At 37.4% G+C, this 16,554-nt stretch overlaps 1 protein-coding gene across 1 annotated transcript; it reads right to left on the bottom strand.

Moving 5' to 3' along the window:
* Positions 1-347: 347 nt before the first annotated feature.
* Positions 348-14,614, bottom strand: LOC307127570 (integrin beta-1-like). The gene is made up of 16 exons (XM_079818889.1): positions 14,336-14,614; positions 13,694-13,760; positions 13,329-13,414; positions 13,019-13,223; positions 10,276-10,446; positions 9,961-10,196; positions 9,358-9,513; positions 8,264-8,359; positions 8,042-8,131; positions 6,380-6,523; positions 3,524-3,723; positions 3,200-3,438; positions 1,993-2,215; positions 1,585-1,817; positions 1,097-1,263; positions 348-984 (listed from the first exon to the last, which is right to left on the bottom strand). The coding sequence occupies exons 2-16, from the start codon at positions 13,758-13,760 to the stop codon at positions 919-921; spliced, it is 2,379 nt and encodes a 792-aa protein (XP_079675015.1). The 5' UTR covers positions 14,336-14,614; the 3' UTR covers positions 348-918.
* Positions 14,615-16,554: the final 1,940 nt, after the last annotated feature.

Genomic DNA, 16,554 nt, shown 5'->3' with positions numbered 1-16,554 from the left:
TCTTAAGACACGAAACGATCGGTTTCGGCGAGAAACCGAACAGTATTTATGTTATTTTTTACCTCTTATCAGACGAATGTCATCTAGTATTTCCAGCGCCATAACTTCTGGCGAATAAGGTTAAAATACGAGATCAAAGATATATATACGTAAATGCCTCATTCGACCAATCCGCACAGGCACTAATGAGAAATCTATGTATATATCTATGATCGCGCCGGTATTTTGCATGTATTTTGACCTTATTCGCCGGAAGTGATGGCGCGGGGACGGCTGATGCAGAGCCATAGAAAAAAATTTAATACATTTTTAAATATGGATATTTTTCTTACACAAACGCATCGATTCGCTTCAGAAGGCCTTTATTAACACCCCAGAGCCGCGTGGAGCACGTTATTTGACGGACAGATGCATTTTTTATGGACTTCAAAAAACAGAGCAACTATTACTGCTATTATAATGCTTGGATTAGCCCAAGAAGTCAAGAGTGTATTTAGTAAAACACTGTTTTATTGGCTTTACAGAAAGTATCAAAATAAGTAGTCATTGGTGGATGCACAGGAAAGGAGGAATTTAATATTTACATATAAACATAAAAAAAATAATAATAATCAAGCAATGGGAAACTAGTTTATAAATCAGTTCTCAACCGGTAAAAAATACATTTGATTGAGTAGTGGACAGAAGAAAAAAAACACATGCTAAATGCACACGGCTGAATGCTAAATAAATACATTTATCACATTTTAAATGGAAAAATTTGTTGTTGGCATCTGAGTGGGCATTTTGGTCCAAAGTCAAATGACCCAGACTACATTAAATACAGTTTATGGTACTGTATGAAGTCACCAATGTAAAATCTGGTTCCTGAAGCAAGACCAGTTGAGAACCACTGCTGCAATCCATACAGAAGATCCATCAATTTCCCTCATATTTGGGATTCACCACAGTTGTCACAGCACTCTTGTATATGGGGTTCTCACCCTAAACAGAACAAAAAGACAGTTTGAGTATTATCCCAATATTCTTCACATAGTATATACAGCATGAACCCAATAAAATGTACTTATTTGCAAAATAAATAAGATTTGCATACCGTGTCCCATCTGGCATTCATCTTCTCTTTCTCGAATTTTGCGAACTCTCTGCGATCGTGAATAATCATGATCAGCTTCCAGATGAGCAGAAGTGCTAAACCAATCAGAACGATTCCTGCGACCACACCCGCTACGATGGGGATGATGTCAGGGCCAGAGGGACACTCTGTCAACACAGACACAAAGCATTATGGGATACAAGGTAACGACAAGTTGCGATAGTCTTTTCTTCTCTATTGTGACATACAGTATATCTTGAGTGAAATGGCTTCTCGAATGAGGAATTTTAATAAATTAGGTTTACATTTCTGAAGCACTACAATATTCCATAAAAATAAGAATTGTCCATTTTGATTTCATGGTGACTTTAAATAATAAAATCAATCAGGTTCACATCAGTGGACACATATATTTAATGTAATATTTGTAAAAAAAAAAAAAAAAATCAAACTAGTAGGCTACTTGGCAACATTTGTCCATCATTTACCTTTCTTTTCAGCCACATGGACCTCAATCTTGTCGTCGTTCTTGGTAGCGTAGGTGAAGAAGAACAAGCAGTCGTCAGCATCCCGCTCTTTGCATTCATCGAGGTAGAACTGGTCATTGGGCTTAGGAAGATCCTCCCTAGTGTTCACTACTGTAATACTGAAGTTGCTGCATTCTTTCTGACACGTTTGTTTCTTGCTACCCATACCAAACTGTCGGCACTCAACACAATCCCTTGAAGGAAAACACACATGAATTTATTTAGTGCTGCTAGCTAAGATTAAATCCGTTTTAGAGCACCACTGAAATTAGAAGAAAAGTTATTCAGGTGCAAAAATTACTACAAGCAAGTAGTTCAACCCACTGGGTTAACTTAACCTCATTAGCAAGTGTTCTGCTGATCACTCACTTGCGTTCAGTGCAAATTCTGGGGCAGGTTGGGCAGATATCACATTTCGGACCCTCAAACTTTGGGTCGGTACATTTACACACGCCGCACTCGCACTTGCCCCGACCGTTACAGATCTGTTTTTTACTGGTCAGACAGGTGGAGGTGTCCAGAGAGCAGTCGCACGCACTGCCGGTGTAGTTAGCTTCACAAATACACTTTCTGCATTCACACCGACCGTGACCTGTGGGGGAAAGAATGCTGTGGTGATAAATCCTAATTGTCTTATCTTAATTGGATAAAAAAAAAATCTTGCTTAGTATTATTGTCTTGTTTTGCAGTACAAATATCTAATCATTCTTAATTCAAGATACCTTTACTTGAGAAGTAAAATGACTTATGAAGTATTGTTTTCTGAAAATTTTGTTTCAAACAAGAATTTAAATTAAGTTTAATTTTCTTACCCCAGTGACATTTTTCACACAAGACTCAATATCTGAAGTCATTTTGCATATCCAGCTAATGTATCTTGATTAAAGAATGTGACGGGAAAATTTAATCAACGAAGGATATTAATAATTATATTCATATATCAAAGAATATTAAACCACATAAGAGAATGTTTTGCTATGCAGGACTGCGAGTGTGGGACCAGCAAAGTGACCTTAGGGGTTACTGGCCACCTAAACGTGGGATGAAAGACATATGGGGTTATTTGAGTGCGTGTGGAAATTTACAGGAGGAGAGCTGTGTGTGACCTTGTTTGAAAACAACTATAAGAGCTGCACTTTTGTTATGACTTGCAGGCATTCAGATGGTTGTACGACTGTTGACTCTTCTTTTGCAAAAGAATAAACCATTTTATTAAATTATTAAGATTTGTCTCTTATTCAGAGTTGATAAAAAAATTGTCGCAACAAGAATATTTAGATATTTGCACTGGAAAACAACAATACTGAGTAAGAACATATTTCTTTGCAGTGAAAAAAAACCTAAATAAATGCTGGGGAATTAAAAATTCTAATTAAATAAAGTATATTCTGTAAATAAAATGGGATGCAAATGCCATTTCATGTTGATTTGAAGAGAGTTCTATATTTTTATTTTAGAAGAAGTGTGTATGCATTTTAGAATAAAAATGGCAAAATTAATTTACAACATTAAAATTTGTGATAAATAAATGAATAAGCTAAGGTGTACAGAATTGCAAATCCTCGAAGTGTCATACCTCCACAGAGCTTATTGTTGGAGCGGTCGCAGCTGAAGTTGTCGCACTCGCAGAACTTTCCGCTGTATCTCTCTTCTGGGTTGTCTCTTTTCTTACACTCGCACGTTCCACAGAGACATTCTCCATTGTTGCTGCAGACCTCTGTTCCTTTACCTATGCGACAGTTTGCATCCAAATCGTCTGTTTCGACCTCATTTTGGCTGCACTCACATAATCGGCCTAAACGGCCTTCATTACACCTGATATGAGAATGAAACATAGAATCAGGATGATTGTCGTAGTTATCTGCATTTGCATATGATAGAGAGTGACAGCTCCTCAAACCTGCATACTCCACACTCCAGGGTACCGTTGCCGAAGTGACACGCTGGGCTGTTTGGGATTCCTTCTTTGCGACACTCACATTCGCAGATGAAGTTGAGGACGATCTCCACCTCTTCGTTGAAGCCCAGCGGTTTGATCGTTATCGTCTCTGACTTATTAGATGGACAACCCTCAGCTGTGATTTCTATTTCAAACTTCACCTATGAGGCACAACACATTGTTTTACGTTCAAGGTGGCATATTATTTAAGGAAATAGAAATAGCAGGGTGTACAGGGAAAAGCTTTTATTTGTGACACACTCTTTACAATGCTAAGGCCTTGTGTACAGGAGAAGACAGAAGCTTTTTGTGCACATCATTATTCCCTTGGGTCATTTTGACCCGAAATTGTTTTTTTTTTTTTAATTCACTCTTTTTAATTGAGTGTTCATCGGAGTGGTTCAAGACCTTAGAGGGTTAGTTTACCCAAAAATGAAAATTAGACCATGATTTACTCACCCTCAAGCCATCCTATCTTCTTTCAGACGAATAAAATCGGAGTTATATTAAAGGTATCCTGGCTCTTCAAAGCTTTATAACGGCAGTGACTTATTGGGCCACAAAAGTTGAAGTCTATAAAAGTGCATCTATCCATCATATAACTGCTCCACACGGCTCCGGGGGGTTAATAAAGGCCTTCTGAAGTGAAATTATGTGTTTGTGTGAGAAAAATATCCATATTTAAAACTTTATAGACTAAAATAACTAGTTTCCGGCTGTCAGCGGTACGCAAGTCGATTGCGCTAAGAGTAACCCCTGACGCGATGTACAGGAGCATCACAAGCTTTGACGCCTCTCGTGGATAGGGCTGGGAATTTAAAAATTCTTATTTCAGACTTCTAATTCATGACCAGTGTCACAATCACTAGTGAGAGTGCCCCTGATTACCACCTGAGGGCACTCCAATTCCGACTTGTGTCTCATCACCTCATTACCCCAGCCTATATAAACCATGTTCACTCTGTCATTCACTGCAAAGTCTTGTTTTGTTCACACTGCAATTCTGAGCGTTTTCCCTGGTTTCTTGTCTCTTGGTTTTTGGATTTTGTGCCTGTTCCATGGATTACCCATTTGCCTGTCTCTCTTGTCTTGTTTGCCTGATTGGACTGATTACATGTTATAACCTCATGCCTGTTTGATGACTACGAGTGTGGATTACCCTTTAATAAAGCTGCGTTTGGATACTCAACCTTCAGTCTCACAACAGTACGTTACAACCGGTGTTTTGTTTTGCTCTATCCTCTGCGCTTCTGCGTTCATCAATATGCTTGTGTCAAGGGTTACTCTAGCTAGTTAAGCTAGTTATTTTAGTCTATAAAGGTTTAAAAATTTATATTTTTCTTACACAAACGTGCCACTTCGCTTCAGAAGGTCTTTATTAACCCCGGAGCCGTGTGAAGCAGTTATATGATGGATAGATGGACTTTTATGGACTCCAAAAATGACCCAACAAGTCACTGCCATTATAAAGCTTGGACGAGCCAGGACCTTTTTAATATAACTCCAATTTTATTAGTCTGAAAGAAGAATGTACACCTAGGATGACTTGAGGGTGAGTAAAGCATGGGCTAATTTTCATTTTTGGGTGAACTAACCCTTTAAGAATTTTGTCGCACTTGATCCATGAATACACAAAAAATTTACTGGATTCAAGGCGTTTATGTTATTGTAATAAAAATAGTAACAAATCCTTCCCTCTCAAGTCAATTTGACCCCCTTAGGAATGAATGGAATGTGAGGAATGATTCAGTATACATAGAAAAACCTAAAAATGCTCAAAGATTAAAACTAAAAATTCTAAAACTTAACCAAAAATGATTTTATAATGTCTATGTGTATCTGAATGCATACTGAAGAGATAAACTCAAGAACTGACTTTAGGACCCAACGGAAGAGTGAATTTGCTCCATATAGGCCACTAGGCCATCTAGTGGTAAAAGGCATGAAATATCATGTTATATTATATTATTTCCACAAGAGGTCGACAAAGACACCCAAATTGACTCGATGTGTGATAGTTTGAGCTGATTTGAGCTGGTTTATGCATGTATTGGAGAGTTATTTTGAATTTAAGTTGTAAGAATGTGAAGAATGTGCTTAAATGATATTGTTTATTGATAAAATCTAGTAATTTAAAGAAATTAAAAAATCTCCAAAAAATGGCATTAAAAATAAAAAATATATATAATGAAAAGATAAAAGGTTTCTTTACAAAAAAAGGTATAATTGTATGGTTTCGGGTCATTTTGACCTGCGATGGAAGGATTTGTTACAGGATGAGAGCGAGGGATGAAAGTTAATTCAACCTGTTAATTGGTTAACTGCAAGTTACCATGGTGAAAAACTGTAAATGGTTAACATCACATTATGTAATTGTACAGTAAAATACTGTCAAATGTATGTTTGTATAATGCAAGTAAAAACTATGAATCCCTGTATCAGAATATCTGCAATAAAATAGTGCAACATGGAGTTTTTGCACTGATTTGCACAGAATGGAAAAAAAAGATAGCTAGTTGGAATTTCCTCTCCCAGTCCTTCCTTTCGCAATTTCATTGGGTATTGCTGTAGCTCCTCTGCTTGTCAGAGAAAGTCAGGTTGGCTATATTTAAAATAAGAAGAAATTACATCTGCAACTACTCTGTTTCAAATGGAACGTGTCCTAGAAGTATGCAAACTAGAAGAGCATTGGTGAATGGGAATGAGTTAGAAGTCTGCTGCCAAATGGGAAGAGCGACTGGCTTCTGTCTTGAGCAACAGTTAGTTCCTTTACATGCACGGACAAGTTGAGATGGCTTTTATGGCGTTCATTCTCACCTCATCCCCAATGGAGATGTTGGTGCACTTTGCAGCACCACTATTTCCTTTTATGCTCTCTCCATTCTTGCAGTAGGAGACGTAGGAGATGGACACACCATCAGGTAGCTTGGTGTTGTCCAGAATGACCTCTGCGGACAAAGACTGATAGACAGAATTAAATAAAAGAGAGTATATTACTGCTGGGAAAATAAAATATTCATTCAAATCTTACATTTAAAGGGATAGTTCACTGTTGACAATTCAGTTTACTTAGCCTCATCATTATTTTAAACCTGTATGAATGTCTTCTGTGGGATACAAAAGAAGACATTTTGAAATTCAATACTTCAAAATATCAGAAGGAAGAAAGTCATACGGGTTTAGAATTACATGAGCCTGATTAAACAAGTTTTCTTCTTTGGATGTACTATTACTTATAGTTTTTCAGTTTTTCTTATTTATTTTTCAGGGACCGGTTGCATAAACATAGCCATTACGTTAAGACAGTGTCTTAAAGGGTTAGTTCACCCAAAAATGAAAATTCTGTCATTAATTACTTACCCTCATGTTGTTCGACACCCGTCAGACCTCCGTTCATCTTCGGAACACAAATGAAGATATTTTAGTTGAAATCCGATGGCTCAGAAAGGCCTCCATTGGCACAATGCACTGTACACTCTCAAGACCCATAAAAGGTACTAAAGACGTCGTTACAAAGTCCATCTCACTACAGTGGTTCAACAATAACTTTATAAAGCGACGAGAATAGTTTTTGTGCGCAAAAAACCCCTAAATAACGACTTATATAGTGATGACCGATTTCAAAACAATGCATCATGAAGCTTCGAAGCGTTATGAATCATGAATCAATGAGTGGATTCAGCGGTTTGGATCGTCAAAGTCACGTGATTTCCGCAGTTTGGCGGTTTGACGATCCAAACCGCTGAATCGACTCGCTGATTCATAACGCTTCGAAGCTTCATGATGCATTGTTTTGAAATCGGTCGTCACTATATAAGTCGTTATTTAGGTTTTTTTTGCGCACAAAAACTATTCTCATCGCTTCATAAAGTTATCGTAGAACCACTGTAGTGAGATGGACTTTGTAACAACGTCTTTAGTACCTTTTATGGGTCTTGAGAGTGTAAAGTGCATTGTGCCATTGGAGGCCTTTCTGAGCCATCGGATTTCAACTAAAATATCTTAATTTGTGTTCCGAAGATGAACCGAGGTCTTACGGGTGTCGACAGACATGAGGGGAAGTAATTAATGACAGAATTTTCATTTTTGGGTGAACTAACCCTTTAAGTTCTTGTATGACCCACTAGCATTTAGTCAGGGGCAATCAGTCTTACTTTTCGGTGTCAAATTAGGCCAATCTACGTTTTTATGTAACTGACTTAAAACAGCTATGAACAGTCTTTAAGAAAAAAATGTGATGTCTAACTTGTAAGACTAGTCTTATTAGTTAATGCAACCGGCCATTGCTGGTCGCACTTTACGAACTATAAATTATGAACAACCTTAAAACATCAGAACTGGCTAAATTCCTTTGTACGCAAGTGAAAAATAACAGCGGTTTTAGTTCCTTTTCTTTTGAACCGCAAAAGGAACTAGAGCTGACCACCGCCAACCATTGCTTCACACTTGATAGACATTTGATACATAACTCAAACTTACATTATAGGCATCAATGATGAGTTGGATGACATTGGTAGAGGAGGCAGACAGTGTCCCCACTGTTGATTTAGGGATTAGAGCAGAGAGCTCCTATTGTGCACACACATATACAGTGAATCAACACAGACTACAATCTGAGTTAAAACTGATGCTTATATTAGGAGATGGATAAATATGATGTTGTTGCAATCTGGAGAAGATATAATACAAGCATGCACACACCTGATAAAGAGCCTGAAATTGCTCTGTCACAGCAAAGATGGTCTGAATGTTGTTGTCACTCAGTGTGTCTACCAGCTGAGAGATGGTGGGGTAGTCCTGCAAAAAAGAACTGAAATGAAAGACTGTCTGACATGTCCAGTTGTCTGTCTGTCTGTCTGTCTGTCTGTCTGTCTGTCTGTCTGTCTGTATGTCTATCTGTCTACACTCTCAGAAATAAAGGTACAGTGGAGGTACAATTTTGTTCCTTGGGGAACAAAACGTATAACTGTACCTTTAAAGGTACACAATTGGTCCTTAGGGTACAATTAAACCATTGGCAGGCAAGTTCGGTCCTAGAGAGTCGCTGTCCTGCAGAGGTTGGCTCCAACCCTGAAAGACGTCTATAGAAGCTCTTATTGAGAATTAACAGAGGTTTAGATGTTGGTTTTATTGAAAATATTTGGTCACTATTATGGTGATGAGTGTTTCCTTTAGTTGGGCAGTTTGACTCTTGGCTTTTTATGCGAGTTTGTGGTTTTTGCTACAGTGTTAACAAAACACATGATCTGTTCAAATTAAAAGAAGCCATAAACAAAAATTGTCATGAAGAAAAATGTTTGACTAAACTCACTATGGTGGCGTAGTAGGGTTGGAGCTATCTCTGCAGGTCATCAGCTCTCTACGACCAAACTTGCTGACTATAGAGGTACAAAAATGTTCCACCCAAGTGACGGCCACTTGTACCTTAAAAGGTACAATTTTGTACTCTTTTTTTGAGAGTCTATCATCTATCTATCTATCTATCTATCTATCTATCTATCTATCTATCTATCTATCTATCTATCTATCTATCTATCTATCTATCTATCTATCTATCTATCTATCTATCTATCTATCTATCTATCTATCTATCTATCTATCTATCTATCTATCTATCTATCTATCTATCTATCTATCTATCTATCTATCTATCTATCTATCTATCTATCTATCTATCTATCTATCTATCTATCTATCTATCTATCTATCTATCTATCTATCTATCTATCTATCTATCTATCTATCTATCTATCTATCTATCTATCTATCTGTCTTGCTGTAAAGCTCACACTTACAAAGTAGTTGCTCATGGTGTACATATTATTGGCAAGATGACATTTCCCATCATTTGGACGAACAATGCCACCCAGTTTTCCATCTCCAGCTAAATGGAATCCAGCGTCCGTGGAAAACACGAGGAGACGAGTGACATTCCTCCAGCCAATCTCATTCTGAAAAAACAATCAAAACACAGCAAACAGAACAGCTTCAAATGGTCATGTTTTGTCCAAACTTGTTCAGTAGCTAATGCTGCTCCCTGTGACTCAATAAGAACGATTCGAATGAGTTGTTTGTTATTTTACAAACGCTCAATCACACATTGACTACATGGTTAGTGACTGAAAATGAAATCAGAACCCTCAGGCTACAGTCAGAACCAGTATATAAAGATGGTTATGAAGTAATTTCATGTATAAATTACCAGAAAATTTGCATCCAACTGTATGATTTCTAAACTGGAAGCATTTACCATTTGACAAACTATTTTGTTGGAACAAAACAAACGTAGTTGTGCACACAGCCATTCACAGGGCACGGACAACACTGCATGTGCTAACATGTACAGGAGACTTTGCCCGTAGTTCTGTGGCATTTATGGAATGTTGAACCCGACCCACCGTGCAGACAGCAGCTTGCATGATTGCATCAAATCCTGCCTCCGGAGAGTCCAGGTTTCCAGAAGTTTTCTGTTTGCTGACTTCTCGGGCGAACAATGTGCTGTCGTTGGTCAAGCTCAGGACGTTTTTGTAGCTGAAAGGTGCAGTGCAGTCGTTTGGAAAACATGGGTTCTGCAGATACTTTGGCGTCATCAGAATGAAAGGCATAACAAGCTTCTCCAAGAATGAACCAAAACCTGCAAGCAAGAGTTAGCAGATCATTTAACAGTTTTAAAGTTATGCAGGGGTGAATGTGAGCATGCGTGTCCTCCTAACCGATCCGCAGGTCTTTAGTGATGTGCCGCATCTCCTTGGCAAGGTCAGCACCCAGGTTCTTGACATTCTCAAGATTACTTCGCATAGAGTCACTGAGGTCCATCAGGAAGTACAGATCGATGGGATAATCCTCTGCCCTCTTGAACATGAGAGTAAACTTCTGCGATTCGCCTGTAGAGTGACAAAGATGAGATAGGAAAAGAAATATGTAGCTCACAGTCACATGCCAATTCTCCTGTGTGCTCAAATAATCTTGATACAAGTTTTTCTTTTTCAGTTTTATGCTATGAATGCTATGAGCAATTTGTTAAACATGTTAGGTAAACTGAGAATTGTATTACTATGTATACTACATTTATGCAGCAGCAGAACACAAAACGTAAATCCTGATAAATCTTTTCTATATAGGCTAATGAAAGTGAATTAGGAATGCCAAAACAAAACAATTCTCCAAACAAAAATATTGTGAAAGACATTCATTCAAGTACATAAAATTACATATCTTCTGAAGTTATAGGGTAGGGCTACAACAGGGCTAAAGGCATGTGCCATTTAAAGAAAATTAGTTTTTTTAAATTTAAAAATGTGCTTTTCACCACTCCTATAATGTATAATATACAGAAAAATATATATGTTTGTATTGAACATATGGAGCAACAGATGTGTGGAAATAAATCATAAAAGTGGTTTATTTTATTTAAACATCTTAAAAATGTACGGGGTGTCGAGGGGGGCTTTTTACCCCACACAAGGCACACAGTATTGATACAAATACTTTCGCTAAAATAATATGTTTTTAATAATGTCTAAGTTAATACTTGTTCAAAACCATCACTTTAGCAAAGTTTGAACTATTTTCTGTTTATTTTGATGAATAAAAGAATTCATTTTTGATCAATAAATATGCTGTCATTAAAATCTAAAAAATATGGAAACAAAATCATTTAAAAAAGTAAAGATTCGGAAAGCATTGAAGGAGATCCCATAATAATTTAATATAGATATACAGTAGTAACACTAAACTAAATTTTATTAAAGGATATGATTAATAACACATTTTAAAAAAAGATGGTTTCATTATAAATATGGTGATTATATCTAAGGTGGACACCCAACTTAAAGGGGTGCTTCAGCGCTGAGAAGATGAATGTGTATTTAAACTGGGTTATTTATGTAGTAGAAATGTGAAATTATTTTTGAAATTGGTGCCTTCTAGACCGAGAAAAGACAGAACATGTATTTTTGTCTTGTGTGGATGAAAGACAACAACTCCCAGAATGCACTTGCTTCTCTGCCCTACGAGGCCCCTCCCAAAGCCATGGCTACTGGTTATCACTTGCCCACTGCGGCACCACCCCCACCATTGTTTGGATATTCATAGTAATAAACCAGTAAGTTGAACTCGAGAGCAAATAATTTTGACACCAGGTTTATCCTATTTATTGTGAAAATCTTATGTATATCAAAATTATATTTTGCTTCCTAATCATTGACAACCATAAACATTCACCACATTATCTAGATAGCCAGCTTGCTGACAATTCTGGAGTTTCTGTCAAATACAGGCTATTTTTCGCTGTGTATAAAACATACAATACGCTTCAAATTATTATTAATCTATGTAAATATGCACTACTTTAACAACAATACAAAGAGATGTAGCTGCTGTAAAAAAAAAACGAATTAAGAATAGCAGTCACAGCAGCAATTGTTCTCTCCTCCGCCATATTTAAAGGGGTGGTTCCGTGTTTTTTTTCTAGGCTTGGTTGTGTTTATGGGGCGCAGTATAACATGTCTTAATACTTTTTTCTTTAAAAACAATTTTTTTCAGTATTTTTCTTATATTTTATCTTTATTCCACACCGCTGTGTCCACTGTCCTTTGAACGGCTCGTTTGCTTCCTGCATCCTGGGAAGCCCATCCCTCTGAAAAACGCAATGGTCTTAGATTGGTTAGATGGCCAAATGTAGTTTGTAGTTCTACAACAGCTCTCTCTCTTTCGTAATGACTGCCATGTGGCCTCGCCCACTTTGTTGCATGTTCGCGGGGGCAGTGTTTATGTTAATAGCAAGGGTTTATGATGTCACCAACCTGGGAAAAAGCTTGTTGTAGTCCAAACCGGCCGTTTTTTGTAGGCAATAAACTGCCATAACTTTAAAAGACAATATCTCCGTTTGCATTGAACTTTCAGCGTTGTAACTTTGCAGATACTGTTTATGCTCAAGCAGCAACATTACACACTAACTAAAGTTAAAAAAGTGAAATCGCATGCAACCATCCCATTAAAGTTTATGGCCGGCCCATGTCATGAACTTGGGTATCCAAATTATCCCCGAGTTTCCTAGTGGAAAATATGACATGAAAGGGAGTCCATGTCCAATTTTTCACTAAGAAACTATTTATGACATATTTAGGATAATTCCGATAGCACGTGAAGGCCTGTTTCTTTTACAAAGCTAACATGGTTTTAGAAAACTTGGAATATGACAAATACGTCGCATGGACCAAATTTATAGCACTTTCATGGTGCCTTTTTTGGTTATTGTTCATTCACAGGCATCCTCTCCGTCCTCATTCACTTCACATATATTGAAAAGTAATTTTGCCAATATATTCTTCAGAAATTCTCCTTTTGTGGCCCATTGAAGAAAGAAAGTCATACAGCTTTGGAAGGTGAAGGTGAGTAAATTTGAACGAACTTGTCCTAATATTTCACAATATTTCATATTTCAGGGGTCCATACCTGATCGAAGGTTAAGGGTGAATTTCTGTGGCTGAATCTGGGTGATCTCTTCAGGCCTCAGATTCGCTCCTCCCTCAATTTTACGGTTTGTGACAGGTTTGTTCTTGTCAATGGTGACATTTCCTCTAGGGTTTTCTATGCCCAGTGGAGTGCAACCAGCCTTTTCTAGAGACTCCTTATCATCGCAGCGTGAAAGTTTGAAATCCTGTTAAGATGCAAGCAGAGACTTGCTAAGTTCACATGTTCCAGTAAGACTCGGATCCTCTTCCAGAGAAGTTGACAATCAAATGTTGTACACAAAATAACTTACAGGATCTTTGCACCACACACACTGTGGCCCGATCTGAATACACTCTCCGCATGTTTTGGCATTTGCAGAAACGCATACATTGCTGTCTGAGCACAAAACACACACAGTAACTTTAGAAGACAAGATCTAACATTTTACAAGGTTACGTGAGGTTATTAAATCACAGTTTCCCAGCGACTAAAGCATTATGAAAAGAAAAGCCAACGACTCTTTTGAAGAATAACTTGAGAAAGTACTTTTTTCTTTGTACAGCCTATTTATTCCCACAACATGACTAGATAAACTCATAAACCTAAACATTAAAAGAATGTCCCCTAAGGCTACAGAAAGTAGCTGTGTTGTTGTCGATAGATGACTTGTTTTACCTGTTTTTGCTCTGACGTGAGAGACATATCCTAGTAGAGCTGATATTAACAGCACCCTCATATCCATCTAAATGCAGAAGAGCCTCATAAATTACACGGAAACAAACACCAGGAAGAGAGAGTAATCACTTATTTACAAATACACAAAATCTGGCACTCTTTGGCAAACTATACTGCTCACATATATTCTTTTAAATATATTTTTGATTAAAAAAGAATCCTTTGTACCAAAAAGTAGGTTAAAAAAGGACTCGCAGAAAGGAGTGTCTCTGACTCAGAACAATGAAAGAGACAGTTAATCATTTACTTTGATAACAAAAAAAGATATTGGGAAAGAAAAAGCAGCCCCAAGAAACAGGCTTTTACTTGTCTGTTAATCTGATTCATATTCAAATACATACATACACACACATACATGTATATATTTATATATATAATTATACATTTCAGAGTAAAGCCATGATATCAGCATGATATGATCTACATTGTAATAGTTTGCCTTGAACAATTTTGGTCCGACAAACATGTACAAACAAATCTGACAACATTTACTTGCATATTATAATAAAATGCCACAAGATTTCTTGGCAGTTTTAAAATAAGTGGAACTAAATAAGTGGGAAAAAAAGATTAGTTACTTACCTTAACACATGCTCCTAAGGCTCTTTGAAGAGATGTGTGTTTATGAAGTAAATGTTTATATGATCAACTTTTCCTGAAGTCTTGAGTTACACTCCAGGTTACAGTACACCTTAATAGTCCTGTAAGCATTTGAAGAATGTGTTTCTGAAACGGCACACAAAACAAAATCGAAGCGGTTTGTACTTGAGCGTGTGTGTGAGGCGTGTGAACAGGTCTTTTTCAGTAGTTCAGGCTGCAGCAGTCTCACACCTCACAAGCACAGGAAATACAAACTTAACTAAAGGGTTGTGTGGTTTGGGTGGGACGTGTCAAGAGTGAGGCTCCTCCTCCAGAATGGACTCACATTGGAAAAAAATAGGTTTGACTTGCATCAAACTAATTATAATAATATAATAATGTGTTTATATAATTTTTTTTTTTGGGGGGGGGGGGTCTAATGCTATTTCATGTATTCTGACTTATTTACACTGTTAAAAAGTTGGATTTTCATGCTAAACATGGCCAAAATGTTAAAAAACTAATTTATTTCTGTGCCAAATACTCTCCTTCAGGATTCGAATATGTTTCGTAAAGTTTTTTTTCCAAGTATGGCCCTGTATGATGTCATAAAGGGTGGAATTCCTTATATGGACACATCTTCCGGATCAGCGCATGCGCACATCAACCAGAGTGAGAGCAAGAGCACGCCCATCAACGAGCGTGTTACGTACGGAAGCCGTCGGCAGCGCTGACGTTTTTTTTTTTAGACCACAAAATCAACAATGTCATTAAAGAAGTGTGTTTTTGGTTGTGAGGGAAAGATAACCTTGTTCAGCTTCCCAAATAACCCAGCGTTAAGAAAACAGTGGATGCAGTTTGCGTGTCAGTTTGTTTGTTCCCGGTCATGAGTTGAAACCTCAGGCAGTGAGTAAACGGCTTCAAATGTCTGTGATTTGTTGGCAATCGGCGCATATTTGCATATAATGTAAACAACATGAACGTATAGTGAGTCGAAAGTTATCCAGGGATAATGCCATGATGTAGGGGAGAGCGGGGCACAACCTAACTCAGGGTTAGTTGTAACACACAGTTAAACATTTTCCACATATGCCAGGATGACGAAACTTTAAACATTTTAAATATCTTTGGAAGATATCATTGAACATTTATTTAACCATAGCAAAAGTACATTTCTTACTTAAAGGGTTAGTTCACCCAAAAATGAAAATTCTGTCATTAATTACTTACCCTCATGTCGTTCGACACCCGTAAGACCGTTCATCTTCGGAACACAAATGAAGATATTTTAGTTGAAATCTGATGGCTCTGAAAGGCCTCCATTGGCACAATGCACGTTACACTCTCAAGACCCTTAAAAGGTTCTAAAGACGTCGTTACAAAGTCCATCTCACTACAGTGGTTCTACAATAACTTTATGGAGTGACGAGAATAGTTATGAATCAGTGAGTCGATTCAGCAGTTTGGATCGCCAAAGTCTCGCGATTTCAGCAGTTTGGCGGTTTGACATGCGATCCGAATCATGATTCAACTCACTGATTCATAACGCTTCGAAGCTTCATGATGCCGTGTTTTGAAATCGTCATCACTATGTAAGTCGTTATTTAGCGTTTTTTTTCCGCACAATTCTCGTCACTCCATAAAGTTATTGTAGAACCACTGTAGTGAGATGGACTTTGTAACAACGTCTTTGGTACCTTTTAAGGGTCTTGAGAGTGAACCGTGCATTGTGCCAATGGAGGCCTTTCTGAGCCATCAGATTTCAACTAAAATATCTTCATTTGTGTTCTGAAGATGAACGGAGGTCTTACGGGTGTCGAACGACATGAGGGTAAGTAATTAATGACAGAATTTTCATTTTTGGGTGAACTAACCCTTTAAGTTTATTTTTTTATCTCAGTTTTTTTGTTGTTTATTTAAAGTAAGACAAATCTGATATTATTTTAATCGTATAGCCTATCTGTTATTTAACAGTAAGAGATCGTTCTTTAATGCTGATATAACCAGCAGAAGACACGAGCCGCGGTTTAAATCCCAGTTGTGCACTGGGGTGTGTTGTCACACTGCGTTACAATGAGCCCCTATTAGAACTACACTATAATATTCTATACTTTTATGAATTATTTTGAGAAACCATGAGAAAAAGGTGAATAATGACTCAATGTTCAGAAATTATGAATAATTTTTTTAATGATTAAAAATGCCATTATTTTATTTATAAA

This window comes from Gobio gobio (genome assembly GCF_949357685.1).
Source record: "Gobio gobio genome assembly, chromosome: 6".
NCBI lineage: Eukaryota > Metazoa > Chordata > Actinopteri > Cypriniformes > Gobionidae > Gobio > Gobio gobio.
Note: the sequence above shows the minus strand (reverse complement) of the source record. Positions and strands in the feature narration are given on the sequence as shown.